Below are 18,320 nucleotides of genomic sequence, written 5' to 3'. Positions count from 1 at the left end.
GCCGCCCCCGGCGGCGCCCAGCCGCCTTCAGCACCGGGCGGCGGCGGACAGCGCCCGGGAGGCGCCGCCGGCACCGCGCCCGCCGCCAGGTCAGCGCCGGGGGGGGATCGGGGGGCGGCGGCTCGGGGGCGCCGCCGGGGGCCGGGGGGGCGGCGGGAGCGCTCCGGGAGCGGCCGCGCGGGGTGCGCCGTTCCGAGCGGGGCCGGCCCCGAAGCGCCGCCCGCGGGGGGGAGCGGGCGGGGGCGGGAGGTTGCTCGGGGCCGGGGCCGGGGCCGGGGTCGCGGCCGCCATCGCGGCCGGGCTCGGTGCTGGGACCGCTGCTGGGACCGGTGCTGGCGTCACGGCCGGGCTCGGTGCCGGGCTCGGTGCCGGGGCCGCTGCTCGCGCGGCAGCACCCAGGTGCGCTTCGCGGCGAGCCGCTGGCAGGGCGCTCCCAGGCAGCCGCCCACCGGCTCGCAGACCCAGTGCGGAAAGCCGCCCCCGAGCGGAACGCCGGCCCGGCTCCCGTGCCCGTGCCTCCTCCTGACCCCAGCGGATCACCAGCCCCTCTGCCTCCCGCTGCCTTCCAGCCCTAACTGCTCCGTAGGCTGCCTGCGACGCTTTCGCGTAAACGCTGCCGCGGAAGGGAGGGTGCCGTGGGGGGGTTTAGGGGGATGATTCCCCCCTCCCTCCCTCGGGAGGTTTCCTGGGGCTGCCCCCCCGTCCCCAGCGTGTCCCGGGGGCCGGCGCAGGGCCCCGGGCTCCCGCCACCGGGCGAGAATCAGGGCGCCGCGACTGCCTTCTGGAAGCAGGAGTTGGGCAGAACCTCGCGTAGGGTTTGATGCTGGTTTCTCAATGAGACGCGAGCAGCGCCAGCTGAGGTCGTCTTCCGCCCGAAACGCCAGGGTGGTTTTGCTGGCCACGAGCTGCTGGCAGGGAGCTGCCCTCTCTTGCAATTAATTAACGCCATTAGGGACGGGGGCTGGCGGCAAGGGCTGCTGCAGGGCTGGGGGCTGTGTGTGTGGAGAGGCTGCAGGGAGCAGCGCGTCCCCCGGGAGGGAGCGTGGGGGTCAGCAAAGCTTGGCTTAGCCCCGTCCCCAAAAACAGTGCCAGACCCCAAGCACCCCAGCCCGTGTGCAAGCCGAAGAAAGCCAAAGGCGTCGTTACCCCTCTGCGTGATCCTTCCCAGCTTCGCGTTACGGAAGGAGGCAACCTGGACGCCTTAACCCCGTTATGTGTTTTGTATTTTGATTCTCCATGGTCGCGTTCAGCAGGCTGCGCAGCGCGTGCACCGCGCGGAGGTTTCGGAGAGCAGAGGTAACGCGGCGTCCTCCCACCCGGCTCCAGCGCTCGCCGCTATTGCTAGAGGAGGTGGAGCGCCGTTACCTGAAGGAATACAAATCGGGTGTGGGTGCGTTCAGACAGGAAACTGCCCCGTATCCCAACAGCCACGTCCTGCTCTGCTCCTCCGCAGAGACCCCAAAGCACAAGGGATGAGCTGGCGTGAAGGCGCAGCCTGGTGGGCGTGTGGAGAGGTTTGTGGGGCTGAGCAGAGATGGTCCCGAGCTCAGAAAGAGCTTGGGGCAGGGTGCTGGATTGCTGGGGGTCCCAAGGAACGGCTGTGGGGGCTGGAAAACCGCGCTGAATTCTTTTCCCCCGACCCCAAAACCGATATGAAAGCAGCAAAGCTGCAAACGTCTTGGAAACAGAGGAGCGATATTAACAGAAAAGGGGAGGCTGGTTGCTAGCACGGCCCCACACGATGCTGAGGGGATGCCACGAGCCAGGCACTGGTCCTGCGCTCACCGGCACGCGAGTGGCACTGGGCCTTTGGCAGCCAGCGGAGCCTGGTGCAAGGACCAGGAAAAGGAAAAAGCATCAGAAATAGGGCTGCGAGAAGTGCTCTGAATTGGAGAAAACAGCTCAAGTTTGGGAAAAAAAAACAGTCGTGCAGCTCTGGTGCTCTGTGCTGCCTGTATGGCAGCTCCCGTGAGCGTGCTGGGTATTGCCTTCAGCGAGTACCACAGCAATGCTGGGTGGTAAGGACGTATATAGCAGCAATTTAACAAAAATAAGAGAGATCAAGTTTCCCCGTTTCTTTATAAACAGACGCTTTTCACAGGCTGGCACAGATAAGCAGCCACTGTCTGTTCTAACAAGACGGTGCTAGAAATAAATCCACGAAGCGAGTCTATGATGGAGGCATCCCTGGCACGTACTAAAGCTGGGCCTGCCTTTTCCTCTATATTAAAATAGCGTTTTTCTGGCTGCTTGCTGACCTTAAGGCTGGCGCTCTGGAGAAGCTTGCCACGCTCCCGCAATTAGAGAGCGCAACTTCATTTGTTATGGGACGTTTGGAGGGCTAAGGGGAGCTGGGGCTGGGGTCGGACAAGGAGGGGGAAACCAGCTGTGTAATATTTCAAGCCTATAAAACCCGCCTGAGCGGAACAAAAAGGGAGCGCGGAATGGCTTACTTGGCTGACCAAGTCAAAATGTTTGCCCTGCTAGGGATCCCACCGGGCTGCTTTTCACCGTGATGGGCAGGCTGTGTCAGCTGCAGCTGCCCGCAGCAGCGGGTGGGAATTGGATGGTTTTTAAGGTCCCTTCCAAGCCAGCCCGTTCTGTGCTTCCCTCCAGCAGCCCTGGTTTTACGCCTCTCGTGGCTCTGACAGCAGTCCTGTGGCCACTGGGTGCAGGTGGCACAGCTTGGGATGCTGGAGTGCCTCCGAAACCTCTCCTGTGAGCATGCTCGTCCATAGTCAAAATGCACGGCATCAACTATCAGCGCCGTTATTTCTAAAAGGAGTGCACAGATCCGCAGTCCCCTTCGCAGGTTCGAGTTTCCCGCTGCTGCCGTGAACCTCGGCGTTACTCCGCAGGCAGCGGCTGCGCGCTCTTTGCTTTTGCTGCCTGAGGGACTTGTGTGTGCGGTTGCTCCTGCTCACAAAGGAAAACGCAGGAGGGTTTGCAGGGCCCGATTTCCCTCCTTCCTCCCCGTGCCAGTGGTGCGAGGCTGGCCCATCTCAGGAATGCCGTCGGTCGTCCCCAGTTGGGTGCAAGCAGGTGTGTCCAGCAGCTGGGGGCAGCTCCCTCCCCACGCTTCTTTTCAGCTTCTTTTCCTCCTCACCCTGCAGCAACAGCAGCTTCGTCCCCGAGCCTGTTGGATGCACCTTCAGAAGCAAACGTGATGGGGTGCAAATGATGCTTCCTTTTCTGGTGTGCTGCAGTGGGCTCCACGGCAATGGGAATCTGTTTTTTTGCTAAACGGGGTCTGCAGGAGGAGCGGGGTCCCTGCAACGTGTTCCTGGGAGGGTCCTCGCTCCACCCGCTGAGATTTAATGGGGACAGGGAATTAACTGCCCTGGTGATGTGGTATCTTGCTGGTTCTTGGCCTCTTACAGCTTACAAGCACGTGCTTGCTATCGAAGGTAGATTCAGCATCTTGTCTGGGCTGGGGCAGGAGGCAGCGGCTCCCTGCTTGTGGTGGGCTCCCCAGAAGGCAGAGGAACGTTGCCCACCGTGTCACGGGAAGCTGCTGCTAAATGCAAACTTTTTTGTGCATGTCCGTGTGTTTTCTTTCATTCTTTTTTTTTTTTAAGGCATCACAGCTTGGCTTGAGAAGGAAAGCAGCAGTGTGACACAGAGCCTGGCTGCTGGCCCAGGGTGCTGAGGGGCTTTAGGAAGGCAGGCAAAGCAAAACCCAGAGTTAAGTTGTTGAAGCTAGCTAAATGACAACAAACATATGTAAACGATGAACATAACTAAGTGTAGGAAGCTTACCCAGGGGTGTGATGGGATATATGACTGCACAAGGCTTAAATAAAAGCTTCACCTCCTAAAATATGCAGCTTCCCTCAGCTCCGAGCTACAGTTCTGCGCTGCACAGCAGACGAGGGGTTCGCGTTGGCCTTATTCTCCACGAGGATGTGATTAAGGAGCTCGGCGTGTTCTCCTTTGTCAAAAATGATTTAGTTGTATTTCTAGGTCATTGTCTGTAGAAGAAAAATGTGCGTGTGTTTAACGCAGTAAAGTGCACAAGGTACCTTCCAGAACAAGGCACGAGGAGAAGCCCTCCCTGCCCAGTAAGGACTGGGGCCATGGGGGGACGGGGGCAGCCGGTGACCGCTCCCGGTCCTTCTTCTGCCACCAGCACCGCGTTGGGTCAGGGCCGGAGCTGCTGGAGATGGGGCAGGAGGTGAGGAAGGGATGTCTCGTGGACACCGAGCCTTCCCACCAAGCATCGTGGTCACGCAGTGGTTTCCCTGCTCCACGAGGAGCTCTTTCTCTCCTCCCTGAAGACCGGAGAGGTGCAACCTGCTGCCCACCGTGCCCGCAGTCTTCGCGGCTTTTGCGGCCTGGGCACGCAAGCTGAGAAGAGCCGTGTCCTGTCGTCCTCCTGCAAGCTTCCTCCTTTCTCCACAGCTCTCACGCGGCCAGGAGGCAGCAAATGGTGTCTGACTCAAAGCGAAGGCGCGTCTGTGTTGCCAAAGGCTGAGTGTTTCGGGGCAGGTGGGGGCCGTGAGGTTCCTCGCCTGGCTTCAGGGCCTGCCAGCACCCCAGGCTCTGATGTGGCAAAGCAGTTGGCCGCTCCAAAAAGCTTCCAGAAGAGGGTTTGTCAGTTCCTCTGAAAGCCACAGAAAAAAATGCCTTGGGCCAAAGTGATGTGGGCACAGACGTGACGAAACGTGGTGTTGCAGGCGGTCGGCCTGAAGTTGGTGTGACCTTTTGCTCAGGCCCAGGATGGTGCAGTCACAGAAATGTATGCCGGCCTGCCGGGGCGGAGAGACTTCAAGAGGCCAGACGTCAACGACTGAGAGCTGCCTTTGGACGTGGTTTTGACTTCCCTGTGAGCAGCATTTTGCTTTTCACCCCGCTGGGAGCAGGAGCACTGCCTGCCCGTGGCAGAGGGGGCTCACGGGATTGCAGGCCCTGGCCGTGGGGCGAATGCCGAGGAGCTCAAGGGGAGCTGGGGCTGACGTGAGCTGCAGGAAGGGGGCTCCTGGCTCATGGTGTCTGCTGGCACAACCACGGCACTTCTCAGACTTGTAGCCTGGGGAATGAGGGAATTTAATGGGGAGTTTGGCTTTATAATGGAGTTTGAGCTTTGTTAGGGGGTGTTCGGTGTACGTGACCTCCCCTGACGTGCTCTTGGGGTTCTCCTCCTCAGGGTGCTCTACTCCTTGGAAGCCGTACGTGAGCATCAAGTCAATGTTAGGTGTCTTCTTATGCTGTTTAATGAATTCAAAGGGTTCCTGTCCCTCTTGTCAGCACACCTGGGTCCATAGCAGGCTCCCCCACATGGGAAAGAGCCTGTAGCTTGCTTCTTTCCGTCATCAGCCGAGACATGAGGAGTACGAAGAGATTTTGCTGTATTTAATGTCTGTGAAGGGATGAAATTATATACAGGAATTACTTTCAAAGATTGACATGTTGTAGCTGTTAACATTTTTTTTGACCAGAAAAAAAAAAAGCAACACAAATTGCAGCATGGGAAAAACAGGAAAAGCATAACATATTTTTTTCTTTCATCTCCTAAAGAAAACATTTCAGTTACTGATCTGTGAAGCTATGAGTTACAAAGTAGGACTAGTTGAAATTTGAAAATGTATAGTAAGTTCTTAAGGGACTTGGTAATTTGCTTTGCTTTTCTGAAAGAAACAAATCAGCTGGTAATGCAAAGCTTATGAAAGGGTTGGAGAAAATGCAGTTCTGAGCTAGATCTTTTTCCACGTTGACTCTGAACTGTACTTTTTCCTTTGATGAAACATGAAATTACTTTTAATTTATTTTGTTCCAATCCCAGTTACATAAACTATTATTTGATTGTACAGCTGGACTGAAAAACCGTAGGAGGTCTCACATTTAGGATTTTGCTGCCTCTTTCTCATTAAGCCTACAGACTGATTTCTTTAAATGCACCTATTAATCTTCTTAGGGAGACAAATTGTTATTTGGTTGGGGGGGGGCTTTCTTTTTTTTTTTCTTTTTTTATTTTCTTTACAAACTACGCTCCAAGGTCAACTGGCAAAATAAGTGCCGATGCTTTGAAGCCTTTTCAGGTACGTCTGCAGTGCTACCAGGCAATGTGATGAGAGCACGTGCTGACGTGGCAGGCTGGATTTTATCTAGTTCTGTAGGCTGAAGCCCATCCCGAGCAGCTCTGCCACCAGGTACGTGCTTGCTGTGAGTTTGCCGTGGCGTCACCGCGGGTGGCAGCAGGTTGGCACACACATCCTGCCCCGTGCCACCTCCCTGCCACCTGCCCACAGCCTCGTCCCTGAGTGGCCTGCCCAAGAAGTCCCCGTGGAAAGAGGTAATAGCGGTGTGGAGCTGGCACTCCTGTCCTAACGTACCCCTCGTGCTTGGCAGTAATCCCCGAGTCTCTGGCTTGGAGCGGGACCTTTTTTCAGCTTTAATTCTGCAGCATGTGTTGCACCGTTGGCATCATTTGAGTTACTGCTTCAAGAACCCATAGCACAGTGATGCTTTCCACGGCACTATGAGCTCGTTGCCATGACGTGTGCTAGTGGTGTGCAAGGCTACGAGAGAAGTGTTATCAGAACAGGAGCTCTGGGCTGGGCTCTGTCCGTGGCAAAAAGCGTGGCCTCAGGCTTGCTCAGGCCTGTCCTGGAGACCTGCTAGGCCAGAGCAGGGAAGGCAGGGTTTTCGCAAGCACTTTTTTTCCTTGTGTGCGTTCCCCTCTGCTCGTGTGCCTGCCCTGTGAATCTTCAGCTTCGTGGCTGCCAAACATGCGGGTGAAAGGCGGTGGTGTGCGGCGCTGGCCCTCCTTCAGGCCCCTGCACGGCCAAAGCAGTGCTGCTGCTTGAGCTCCAGCAAGCTTTTCCTGGACTCTCTTTTCCAGAACAAAAGAAAGGAGCAGAATCACATTAATCCTCTCTTCCCTCCTCTGGCAGATCAGAATTTGGATGGATTTTTGTAAGAAGTTGTATTTTCTTGGTTTTCAGTCCAATCTATCTAGTATCAGGAAAATACACATGATCGGTGCGAGGGCTGCCAGGCGTGTGTGATCACGGTCGTGTTTGTCCTGGTAGGACCACCTCTAGGACATGTTCTCTTTGAAATGTGTAGATTTTTCACTTATCTCCCTATCAGCTTTGTCTCCTGCCCACTGATGATAAGGCACTGGAATTTGGGTTCCTTTCACCCACTCCCAGCACGGAAACTGCACCGTCATCGGGGCGAGGAGCTGGCAGGTCTCGGAAATGATTCCTTGGACTGCTGCCCTTGCCGACCTGCTCTGCTCTTCTCATTGCCTTCCAGCAGCGTCACTGAAGAGCATGGGGAGACGGATGTCCGCCTGCTCTCGGAGCAGACCTGCAGGCTGCGTCCGCGCTGATATGAAGGTGGCAGATGTCTGCAGCAGATAGCGCTGGAGCACGTCGTGTCGGGGCCGGGCGGCTCCGCAGCCCTGCCGTAAATACTCCCGATGCCGGTCTGCGTGAGGAGGCAGTGCTGGATTCTACTTACATCGCTGTAAAGCATTCTGTGCTGCTCAGCACCTACCCTGGCTGACCCGTTTTATTTAGGTAGGGCGGCTGTTTAGTCCCAAAGAGTGGAATTTTCCAAGCCTTCTCCATTTCCCCTCTTTCTGCAAGTTGTGTCTGCCTGGAAATCCCACAGGTGGAGAGCAGGCGGGGACGGGCAGGTTGTTTCCATGTGCATCATGTTCGGGGTGCCCCGAGTGCACCTCATGTTCTGCTCTCCTCTCAGTGCTAGGTCCGTGCCTGGGGCTCAGGTGGCATCTGGGCATCCTTGTGCTTTGGACTTCCCATGTGGTCCTTCTTCAGAGCAGCCAAAGCCTGTTTACCCCTCGTTACCTTTATTAGACTTGGTTTTGACTGGTTATGCCAAATTATGATAGAACATCAGTTCTTGTTGAACCAGGAAGATGGTCCATATTCCTAAGTTGTAAGCCACCATTTACCTTAGCCTGGAAGAAAAAAGGTATCCAGGAACATCACTCTGGGAGAAAACTGAAAAGAAGCAACTCCTTCGGTATTCCTCTTGTACTTTGTTTTATCTGCCTTTCTTGTCTTGAAGCATCTCCTAGCTGCACCGGTTATTAGATTAGGATCTGATTCCTCTTTGCTGTACAACTCGGTTTCATCAAACCAGTGTCAATAATTGCCAGCTTAATTTTATGTATTATTAAGTAAAAATGCAATCCAAAACACTCTGAATTAAAAAATTATCATGTGGGGTTTTTTCTTCGAAACATGGAAACAAAGTCAAATAGCTGCTTTGTGTAGTAATAAAACGGCTGCATCTGAATCCAGTTCACTCAGTGAGCAAACTCCTTAGCCTTGAGTTTTACCTGCTTCCCTTCCTGCAAGGCTGACGGCTGTCCAGGAGGGCCGTGAGGATGGTTGCATGCAATGGGCAGGTGAGGCTGTCCCTTTGGGGACAGATGGCCTGGTCTGAGGTGCGTGCGGGGACAAAGCATCTCAAAGAGCATGCGAAACCTGGGTATGTAATGTTTTTCTTTGATCCTGTAAAGGTTTTGGCAGGGGAACTTCAGACTCTGGTTTCAGAAGCGTGTTTAAATGGAACGGCTTGAAATACTGAAGTTGATGGTGTCTCTTAGCGGCATAGCTAGCGTATTATCCTTTAGTTTTGCTTTCTTTGCTACTATAAATACCACATTTGCATACACAAACGCTTATTAATTCTGAGCTGGGTTTGCTGCTGGTGGCTGGGCTTCCAGTTGAGACCTCCAGGCAGCTCTGCACGGAGGTGAGCAAAGAGCCCTGTGCCCGCAGCTTGCCAGCAGCTTTGCCAAGCACCCTTTAGCACATCGTGGGGGGCACGGGGCGATCCCTGCCTGCTCAGTCTGGTGCCCAAACGCTCTCTTCTCCTGATGGCTCCTCCACACGAGAGGCGTCAGCTCTCCTGGTACCCTGAGACAACCAAGGCTGGCTGAGGACCTGAACAGCATGGGGAATAGTCAGGGGGGTGATTCCATGACGGAGGAGATGCTGCAAGGTGCAAAGACACAGCTGCGGGATGGTGCAGGGGGCCATTTTTCACAGAGGCACACACAGAAATGTTGGGTATAGCACTTTGTTTGCCTGGGCACGGAGGAGGAGGCCAGCAGTCAGGCTCTCAGGCTGGGGCTTGTTGCAGCTACCTGGAGCTGTCCGCCTCCCCGCAGCACGCCATCCTCATTTCCTCTTGTATCAGAGGCACTGGGGCTGTTTTAATAAGGTTTTCTTTCCTTTCTCTCAAAATCTACATTGGTTTCTTTCTGGTAAGTCATTACTGCCTCTTTTTTTAGGAGTGCTTCTCTTCCTGATGGATCTTCCTATTTTTTGTGCCTGAAATGAATGTTGTTTCTCATGCCGAGCTCAGCTCAGTTGACTCGAGCTGTCATGGAGATGGATAATGATACATTTTTTGCATCAGCTTTTAATTTTGGAGCACGGGTGGAACTCATCCAAAAAAGGTCCCTGCAGCCTTCCTGGCTTCTGAGTGACAGGAAACGAACCCGCTGCTGCCAGGGGGGCCGCAGGAGCAGGGGGAGCTGTGGGTGCTGTGGAAGGGACCGTGAACGCAGTCCTGGTGGAGCCAGACCCCCAGCCAGGTCCCTCAGTGCCCGGCAGCAGCGAGCCTCTATCTCCGTTGGGGCACTTCCCCATGGCAGGCCAACAGCTGCAGAAACCCCTCCAGGTCCTTGACTGCATCGAGCCTGAAGCTCAAAAGGGAGCCTTGCAAAAACAGACTTCTGTGCCGCTCTCCAGGGGAGGGGAAAAGCCAGCAGCAAGTCAAGGGAACAGGCAGGCTGCCTCTGCTCTGCTGTTTGAATTGGTTTCCAGAATGTGATTTTCCCAAAATAACTTAATTGTGTATTTTTTTTTTTTTTGAGAACATTCTATATTTGTCGATGAGCATTAAATTGACATTTTCTGAGAACTGTCCAAAACAGCTCTAAGAACTCTTTCCAGAGTGGCAGTACCTCGTTCGGAGCCCGTTGCTGTGCATGGTTATGGCTGTCTCATCTCGTGTGCATTGCTCTGCATTTCCTGACCTTGGATGTCACCTGTCACGCTGTTACGAGACATCAAATTCTGGAAGAGCCTTCTGAAGCTTTTGGCATTCAGTTTCATCTTTGAATACTCTGAATAAATTTGTGTAGATCAGCAAACGTGTCCCTTCGTTGTTTGCCTCCTTCCCAGGACGTTTCTGAGCATACCCCATTTATCCCGCTCAATATCACCAGTTGCCAAAACCTGACCATTTACCTCTGTGCTCAGCTTCCTAGGTCTTGTTCAGCTGTTAATCCACAATACTCTTTCCTCTTGTTTGACCATGTTTTACTTCCTTTTTTTCCTTCTTTCTTTGTAAGATCCTTTGACTTCGCCAAAAGCTGTCTGCAAGCAGAAGGGCCTTTCTCAAGCTGTCCATCTCATTTGTGCCTTGGCTTCTCCATCAATATCCTCTAGATCTGTGAGATGTGAATTTATGAGAGCTTGTTGATTGCCATTGGGCCTGTTCCTCCACGTGCCTCCCGATCCAGTCCCTTATTGCGTTTTGATCTGCCTGGCTGGTGCAAGCAGCCGTCCTGCTGGATTGTGCTGCCGCAGGTCTCGCCGAGCCCTTTTGGAAGATGGATGGCATGTTCAGCACTTCCCACTTCTCTGATGCTGGTACCAATTTAAGCGATAGGTTGTACAGCACGCTGGTAGTTCAGCAGTTCTGTATTTGATTTCCTGAAGAACTCGTAGGTGCGTTCTGCCGAGCCCCAGTGATTTGTTATTATTCATTTTATTGATTTTTGTCCTAACATTTCTCCTACTGACACTTTTCTTGAGGCAGTTTTTCAGACTAACCCTGTATATAAAACAGTTCTGATGCAGGAACCTCCTTAAATTTCTCCTTAGCAAACAGCATTGCAAAGATTGGATTTATCTTCTCTTTCATTCTTGTGTTCCCTGAATATTTCTATTGCAACTCAATCATCTTTTGGCTTTATAGGTTCTCTGGCAGATTTCCAATTTCTGAAGTTTTAGACATTCTCCGTTTTTTTTGGCCCAGTTCGCAAGTTGTTTCTCAAGGGCTTCTCTCTATGTTTTATTAGCGTTTTAAATGCAGTTTGCCAGAATTTGTTCTTTTTTGGATTTTTCCTCACGAAGATAAAGGTTTTGTTTTTTGAAGGTTTGTTTTTTGCTCTTGTAGCCTTCTTAGCCACGGAAACTTTCCTTTCTAGCCCTTTCAGCTGCTGCCTCTAACTTCTTTTTAACAAGCTTTCTCACCGTCTATAAATCTAAATCCCGTAGTAGTTGTGTATTTGTTTTTTCCCTCCTGGGAATAGACTGAAGCTGTGTCTGACCTGGTCACTGTCACTGCAAGTCCCTGGTGGCAGTTTTGGTGCTGAAGTTGGATGCTGCCTTGCCGTCGGGACCAGCCGACAACCCCACAGTAGCTCACGTGGCTGCTGTTAAAATCAGAGAGACTCGAGAGGGGGAATCGTGTAATTGCAGATTTACAAGATAAGCTATCGTAAACCGTGTGCCATAAAAATTCCTTAGTTACGTGCCACGGTTCAGCTGCTGGCTTTGCTGGCACTTCATTGACAGGGTACGTTAATGCGTGCTGGTAGCTGTGCTGGGACAAAGGTCTTGGGTTTTCTTGTGGGACCTGAGCTGGGAAATGTAAGCCGAGCAAGCAGGTGGGGGCGGAGGGACGAGGTGCTGCTTGGATGTGTGCTCTGCCCACCGCGCTCGCCACTTCTGGCGGGCACAGTGTTTTCAAGGCTGCCCCCACCTTTTATAAATTATATGGTTTTTATAATGCACGAATGACTTGGTTGCAGGAATCAGTTGGACCCAGGAGGGGTATGGAGGCGAAACACTGAGTAGGCAGGTAGGAATCGGACGGATGGGTGGGTGTTAGCTGGCACCTCGCTGTGACTTTTGGGGACAGCGTACCCCTTTCTGCCACCCCTTCTCTGTATTCTCCCTTGTGTGGGTAACAGGACCGCGTCTTGGTTTGCAGCAGGGTTCATCGTCGTTTCTTGCAGACCTTCCAAATCCTGCAATGAACAGAGAAGCTCCACAGGCAGCAGCTTGCTTTACCGCCAGGCCTGCAGCATCCCCGGAGCAGGACAAGCAGAAAGCTGACCTGCTGGCTGCACTGGAAGAATCCCAGAACTGTCTAGGTTGGGAAAGGCCTTCAAAATCATGAAGTCCAACCATCAGCTTGGCCCACTGAGTCACCACTAAACCACATCCCTTGGTGCCACATCCATGCATCTCTTGAATGCCTCCAGGGCTCCAGCTGCACGTCCTCCTGGTGCTCAGTGCTAGCTCTGCTGCCTCTGTTGTGCTGCAGAGCGAATTAAGCAGCGTGTCCCAGAGTAGCTTCTGCTCTCTGGACGATGCTCACGTGGTTTTGTGCTGCCATGGAGCAGGCAGGATCTCCTTGATGCCGAGCAAACGCAGCTCCCCCAGGGAAGGTCTCTGGGCTGGTGCATTAGGCTGGGGTCACACAGGGATGGGGTGTCCCTGTATGGGCTATGAAGGTAGGCATTTGGAGGGGGCCAAATGATTGCCCCAGTGAAGGGAATCCTTGTGCAGGAGCTAGAGCATGTTCTTAAGCATGGGGAGAGGCACGTCAGTGGTGCTCAGTCCCAGGAAGGGTGCCTGGCAGAAGTTGCATCTTACCTGACAGGGGCTGAGCAGCCCTGGAGCACGAAGCTGCAGGAGAACTGGGTTTTTCCACTGCTCACAAAAGTAATTCATTAAACACCATGACCTTTCACAAGAGTGCTTGTGTTAGCATCTGATAAAATCCCTTCTGACAGTTCCCAGTCACCATTTCATGTCTTCTCTTCTGCAGTCTTTTTCCCCGACCTCTCAGGAGCAGAATTGTTTTGTGGCATTCACTGGTTTTAAACCCTCCATCATACACAGTTCCAGCATGGACTTCATCGGGTGTGGACATAAGTGTAATTGAGCCGGGACAGCTGTATTTCAGATGGTGCTGATTTTTAATTCTATAGCTGCCTTTTTTTTTTTTTTGTCCAAGCAGAGTCTAGTCCAGAACTCCCCGTGTCAGACGTAGAGCCTTCAGAGCCGTGAAGCTGTCGACAGCAATGTTCCTGAGCTCTGCAGATGTTTCAGCAGTGCTAGTGTGAGATTTTTGGTGCATAAAGCCCAAACTGTAGGCCCTCCGTGTCAGGCAGTTCTTCTGTTTACCTATTGAAAGGTTGCATGCCCTATTTACTCGTCTGACCTGGTAATAGGTAGTATATGCCGACTAAAATTTGGTGTTGTCCTACGCGATTCCTGTGCTGAACCATAGGCACTAGAAATTATTTTTCTCTAAGTCACAAGCAACTCAAAACCGGCGCCATTTCACCTAGAGTGCAATTCCCCTCTTATTCAGCTACCTCTTCTTTCCTAAATAGGTTCTATTCACCCATTCTTAAAATCAGTCACGTGAGTGCTCACATCAGGTTTCAGTCAAACCAAGTAGGTCAAATCTGTGCTCGTAGCAGAGTAGCTCCAATTCCTGATTGTTAACCAAGCCTCCATCTTTTGGCTGGAAGCGTCTGCACGTTTCCCCCCTCATGCCTTCTCTGGGTTTTCCTTCTCATCACCTTGGTTTTATTGCAGGGAAACAGTCATTCGGGTTCCCTCTTTTCTGCTAGCACAGGAGACGCTCGTCCCCACTCGCTCATCGTCGGTGCGGATCTGAAGCTGGGAGATCTCTTCCACAGACATACCCAGTGCTTTGGAGCCGTGCCCCCAGCGGACAGGAGTGCTGCTGTGGAGGTGGGAGCTGCTGCCCAGTCTGTGCGGGGTGAGCAGAGCAGGAGGCACCTGGGTGCAGCGGCAGGTAGAGGCTGAGGTTAGGGGAGAGCTGCTGCTCTTCCCTCTCGAGCTTCCCATGTAAGACACCGCAGCCAGACTGAGTTAACAGCCACGGGTGTCCATTTTCTGTAATGTCATTAGCGCACAGTCTTACAGCAAAGGTGCTGGCAGCGGTGACAAAGTTGTGTGACAAAGGACCCGTTGATACACCTTGGGATACTGGTTTCAGGCCTGGGTCTCGTCTGCAAAAATTTAGTGGCTGCAATGAACCTACTTGAGTTAAATTAGAGCAATTCCCTTCTGCTTAAAGCTAGGAATTCCCAGACAAGAAGGCTGTACCGATTTAATGGGAAGGGATGGCAATCCAGTGCTATTTTATCGTTTTGTTTTCATCTTTTCCTAAAGCTGATGACATCTCTTCACAGAAACTGCCGTGCTGTCAGAAGTTGGGCTTACGGCAAATCATTTTTTTATGAAATTGAACTTTAACCAGCACACTGAAAGTCTAACATTTGTTTTGGCTGTAAATAGTGCTTTATTTTTAAAGTCTTCCCAATTCCTATTATTTCAATGAAAAGCTGACATTTTTACTGAGGGGAAAAAACAGACAGATTAAAAAAAATAAATATATCAGGGGCGCTGTGACATCTTACATCACTGAATGGGGTTTGTGGAGAGCCGTTCTGCCCCCAGCTTTTCATTGTGCTCTTCGTGATCCCGATGGTGCTCCCCCTGCCCACCCTCCTCCCCGACAGGCAGGGGGGCTCTGGCACGGTGAATTAACAGAACTGCTCGTCTGACCTCCTATTGATAACTCATTAGTGGGCAGTGTAATAAATGGAAACCTCGGTGGTATAATTCTTAATGAGCCCAGCCAAAGGCACTTGATATTTTTTTCCTAGACAAAATTATAACTCTCGATAAAAGTAAAAGTGATGATGAATGTTTGGAGTCTGCAGACGTTTGGCTTTGCCCCGTGCTCTGATTAAACAATTAGGGTTGTGCAAAATCCGAACAGCCCCCATCAAATGGGTGAAATCCTGCCTTGTTGAGGCACCTCAATGCAATTTCTTGTGAGCAGCACTGGAGGGGGCTTCCTTTGGAACCGGTTAGCAGCCTGATGCTAGTTGATGCTTTTATCAGCGATAAGGAAGGCTGCGTGGAGCAAAGCGACCGAGCCATGGCTTGATGTGACAACAGGGGTGGGTCCAGGTGGGTACAGAGCGTGCAGCCACCGCAGCACCCTAGCGAGAGCAGCGATGAGTGCGTCTGACTCGGCACAAACACGCTGCCTGTCTTCCCGGGGCACTCGGTGGGAGCAGGCATCTGCCCAGGAGAGGTGCCCTGCCTCGGGCTGGACCCGTGGAGGTGGTGGCGGGGTAGAAGGGTTTGAGCAAGGCAGCATGGATGTGGCCAGGTAGCTTCTCAGGTGCATGCCGTTCTGCGAGTGAATAAGGGCCGTGCTTTGGTGACGGGACTCGGTGGGTCAGGCTGGTGGTGGCACTTGGTGGTCTTGAAGGCCTCCCCTTTGGTTCAGACCCTATAAACACCGGCTGTGCTGGTTCCAGGTTAATATTCCCAGGCTTACAGTTAATTTCTGACCCCGCATTTAGGAGCCGTATCTGACAGAGCAGGCAACTCCCTTTTGGCCCTAAAACATCATGGGCACGTTGGCTGGCGCAGGTGAGAGCCCAGCCTGCAGCACAGGGGGCCCCACCTGCCTGGGGTGATTGTACATTACCCGGGGGGGTCATGGTGCTGGTGCTGCTGCCCGCACCTCCTTGCACCTGGACGGAGGAGGGGAGCCAGGACGGCACTTTCTGTTTCGATGAGAAAGGCACTCAAGCTAAATTAGGCAGGCCGTGAGTGCGGCTAGCGCCAGCTGCAAAATGGGGTGATAACTGCGTAACTGCACCGTTTCCACTCGCCTTCCTGGATCAGGAGCTGACCCAGCCGAAATCCAGCACGGCATGCAAGCGCCACTCTTTACTCTTCAGTCTGGAGCAGCTCAGTTCCTCCCTTATTGCCTTGCTTTATTGCGTGGTTCCTCCTTGCAAGAATGGGATTTCAGCCTGCAAATTCCCAAAGTGCTGTTTTAATATTTATTTTCATCTGGGTTCCTATTACTGTGGCAACATGGACTTTGAATTTCATTAGTTTTATGCATTTAAGTTCCCTTTTTAAACCCTCATAAGGTCAGACCCCACGTGGATGAATCGTAAATTTATTACATTTGAGATTCTGGGTAATATTTTTCCTTAACAGCTGCAGATGACAGGTAGGAAGGGCACCAAGGCTTCGGCCTTCTTGAGAAATATTTGTGGGTGTTATCGGTAAGCATGCACACCAGATTCCAGGGCTTTTAGGCAGCAGAATAATTACATAAACTCCCATCGCAGAAGCATTCTTGAAAGCAAAGCACTCTGGCCTCCAAGCAGCACAGGAAGGCACGGGTTGGGGTGTGCAGGGCACAGGGCCGTGCCCTGGCACGGGTTAAGTCCGGCACCTGGGCTGCCCGACGCGGGGGAGGCTGGGCGCCAGCGCAGAGCCATTAAGCTCTTTAAGTGCTGTCCTTGGGAGTACCACGAGCTCTGCTCCTAGCAGTTAAAACTCCCATGTCTTCTGGGGAAGGGAGGTGTAAGGGAGGGGTTGCTACAGACACAGCTCCCTGAGCGTCCCGCTGCTGCTTTTCTCAGGGCTCAGCCTTCCGCGGGTGGTGTTCTTCCATAGATAAGTCTCTTTTCGGTCTTAAAAGGCTCCAAAGCATGGGTTGTGAGGGGGTGGCTTAGCGTGCTTCGGCCACCCTGGGGTCTGCAGACCTGGGGGTTACCAGTTCCTGCTGGGGGTGCTTGCAGGGAGCCCGTGGCTGGCCGGGCACCGAGCTGCCAGGCTGCCCACGGGCATCTTCTGTGCAACTTTCTGCCCAGTGTTCAGCTCCGAGTACGCAGAGTAATTCAATTGCATCACCGCTCGGTTGCGTAAGGGAAAGTTCAAATCATACTCTGTTTTGTAAGATAAAGCGCATCCTTCTGCCGACCTGAGCAATTTACCTTGTTTGCAAAAAGGTTTTGCTCTGCGTCCATCAGCTGAGCCGGGACATTGGGGAAGCAGAGGGTGCTTGGGGGAAGGTGATGAGTATGTTGGCTGGGATCACAGAAATCACTGAACCTTGCCTCACAGATGTGTGTTTTGCTGGCATTTCAGCACGCCGAGGAGACCGGAGCAGCTGGACCAGGCGGCGGGACAGCGGTCTGCGTTCCCCTCGCTGGCACCGGGCTCGGAAAGCCCCCGGGAGATGCGCGGCCGCGGGCAGGCGGAGGGACAGCGGAGGATGCTCCAGGTGGATGCACGGGGCCAGAGAGCGGGGCGGTCGCCCTCCGCGTCGCCCGAGCGGGGCAGCACCCCCACCTCGCCCTACTCGCTGCCCCAGATCGCGCCCCTGCCCAGCAGCACCCTCTGCCCCATCTGCAAGACGACGGAGCTCACCTCTGCCCCCAGCCAACCCAACTACAATGCCTGCACCCAGTGTCACAGCAAGGTCTGCAACCAGTGCGGCTTCAACCCCAACCCGCATCTCACCGAGGTAACGCCTCTGTCACCCCAACCCTGCTGTCCAGGTTTTTTAAGCGCGTGGTTGAAGCTTTGTGGGCTGTGAGGGAGCATGGCAGTCATGGTTTCCTTCCTCCAAGAAATTGTACCTTTGCTTTTGGCAGCTGCAAAGCGTTAGAGGCATTGCTGCTGGCCAGTCAGTGGATAATTGCAGTAACGTGAGCTGTAACGAGGCGTGGGGGAGTTAAGGCAGTTAAAGGGAAGGGCTAGCCTAGTGCTGAGGTTCAGTCTCTGGCTGGGGCTTCTTGGTGGGACCTGAGGTGTGTGGCTGAGAGGAGGCCATACGCTTGAAGTTGCCCTGACCTCGTGGGGCTCAACAGTAGGAGGTGAAGAGAGCAGCAGTTGGCAGTCCTGGGGCGCTGAATGTCACAGCCACCACGGGGGATGGTGGTTTTGGGGTGAGTGGATTGGTTCTGGATTCCTCGTCCTCAGTGGCCAATGTTTATCAGCTGAGTGTTGTTTTTTACTGTTGTAAAGATGCATTTATCTCCATGGAGATCGCGATAAGGTCTCAGATCCCAGCAGAAGACTCCATAGAGGTTGCAGGATTCCCATTGCGGGTGCCCCAAGAGCTTCACCACAGTTAGCACAACCCAAGGGTTGTCCAGCGGAGGTGTTTGCTTTGTCATCCTCTTCAAGGGACTGGCTGCTGGGGGGACAGCAGCTGCTGCCTGGGGTGACTTTCTTTCCTTATTTCCATTATTACTTCTGCTGCTATCGTACAATGACACAGAAGGGTGCCTGCAGCAATCTGGTGGCATTGAAAAGGGCGAAAGGGAGGCAGCTTGCAGGTTTACACGGTTGCTGTATCCCTTGGTGATAGGAGTCAAGTTATTGCAGTTGCAGAATGGCTGAGGCTGGCGGGGACCTCTGGGTCCATCTGGTCCTACCCCCTGTCCC

General features: G+C 53.2%; 1 protein-coding gene across 2 annotated transcripts in view; it reads left to right on the top strand.

Annotated features, from left to right (window-relative positions):
• The first annotated feature begins 4 nt into the window (after positions 1–4).
• Positions 5–18,320, top strand: part of BSN (bassoon presynaptic cytomatrix protein) — a 75,095-nt gene continuing 56,779 nt past the window's right edge. Inside the window, exons 1-2 of one of the 2 annotated variants that reach the window (XM_040568248.1) lie at positions 5–89; positions 17,016–17,394. In XM_040568248.1, the coding sequence (XP_040424182.1) occupies positions 17,107–17,394 (288 nt within the window). In that variant the 5' untranslated portion in view covers positions 5–89; positions 17,016–17,106. Of the gene's footprint in view, positions 90–17,015; positions 17,395–17,646; positions 17,819–18,320 lie in introns of those variants that run through there. The other variant, XM_040568249.1, reaches the window with a different exon arrangement.

The sequence above is a fragment of the Cygnus olor genome, chromosome 10 (assembly GCF_009769625.2).
Source record: "Cygnus olor isolate bCygOlo1 chromosome 10, bCygOlo1.pri.v2, whole genome shotgun sequence".
Lineage (NCBI taxonomy): Eukaryota > Metazoa > Chordata > Aves > Anseriformes > Anatidae > Cygnus > Cygnus olor.
This window is presented reverse-complemented; position numbering and strand designations above follow the sequence as displayed.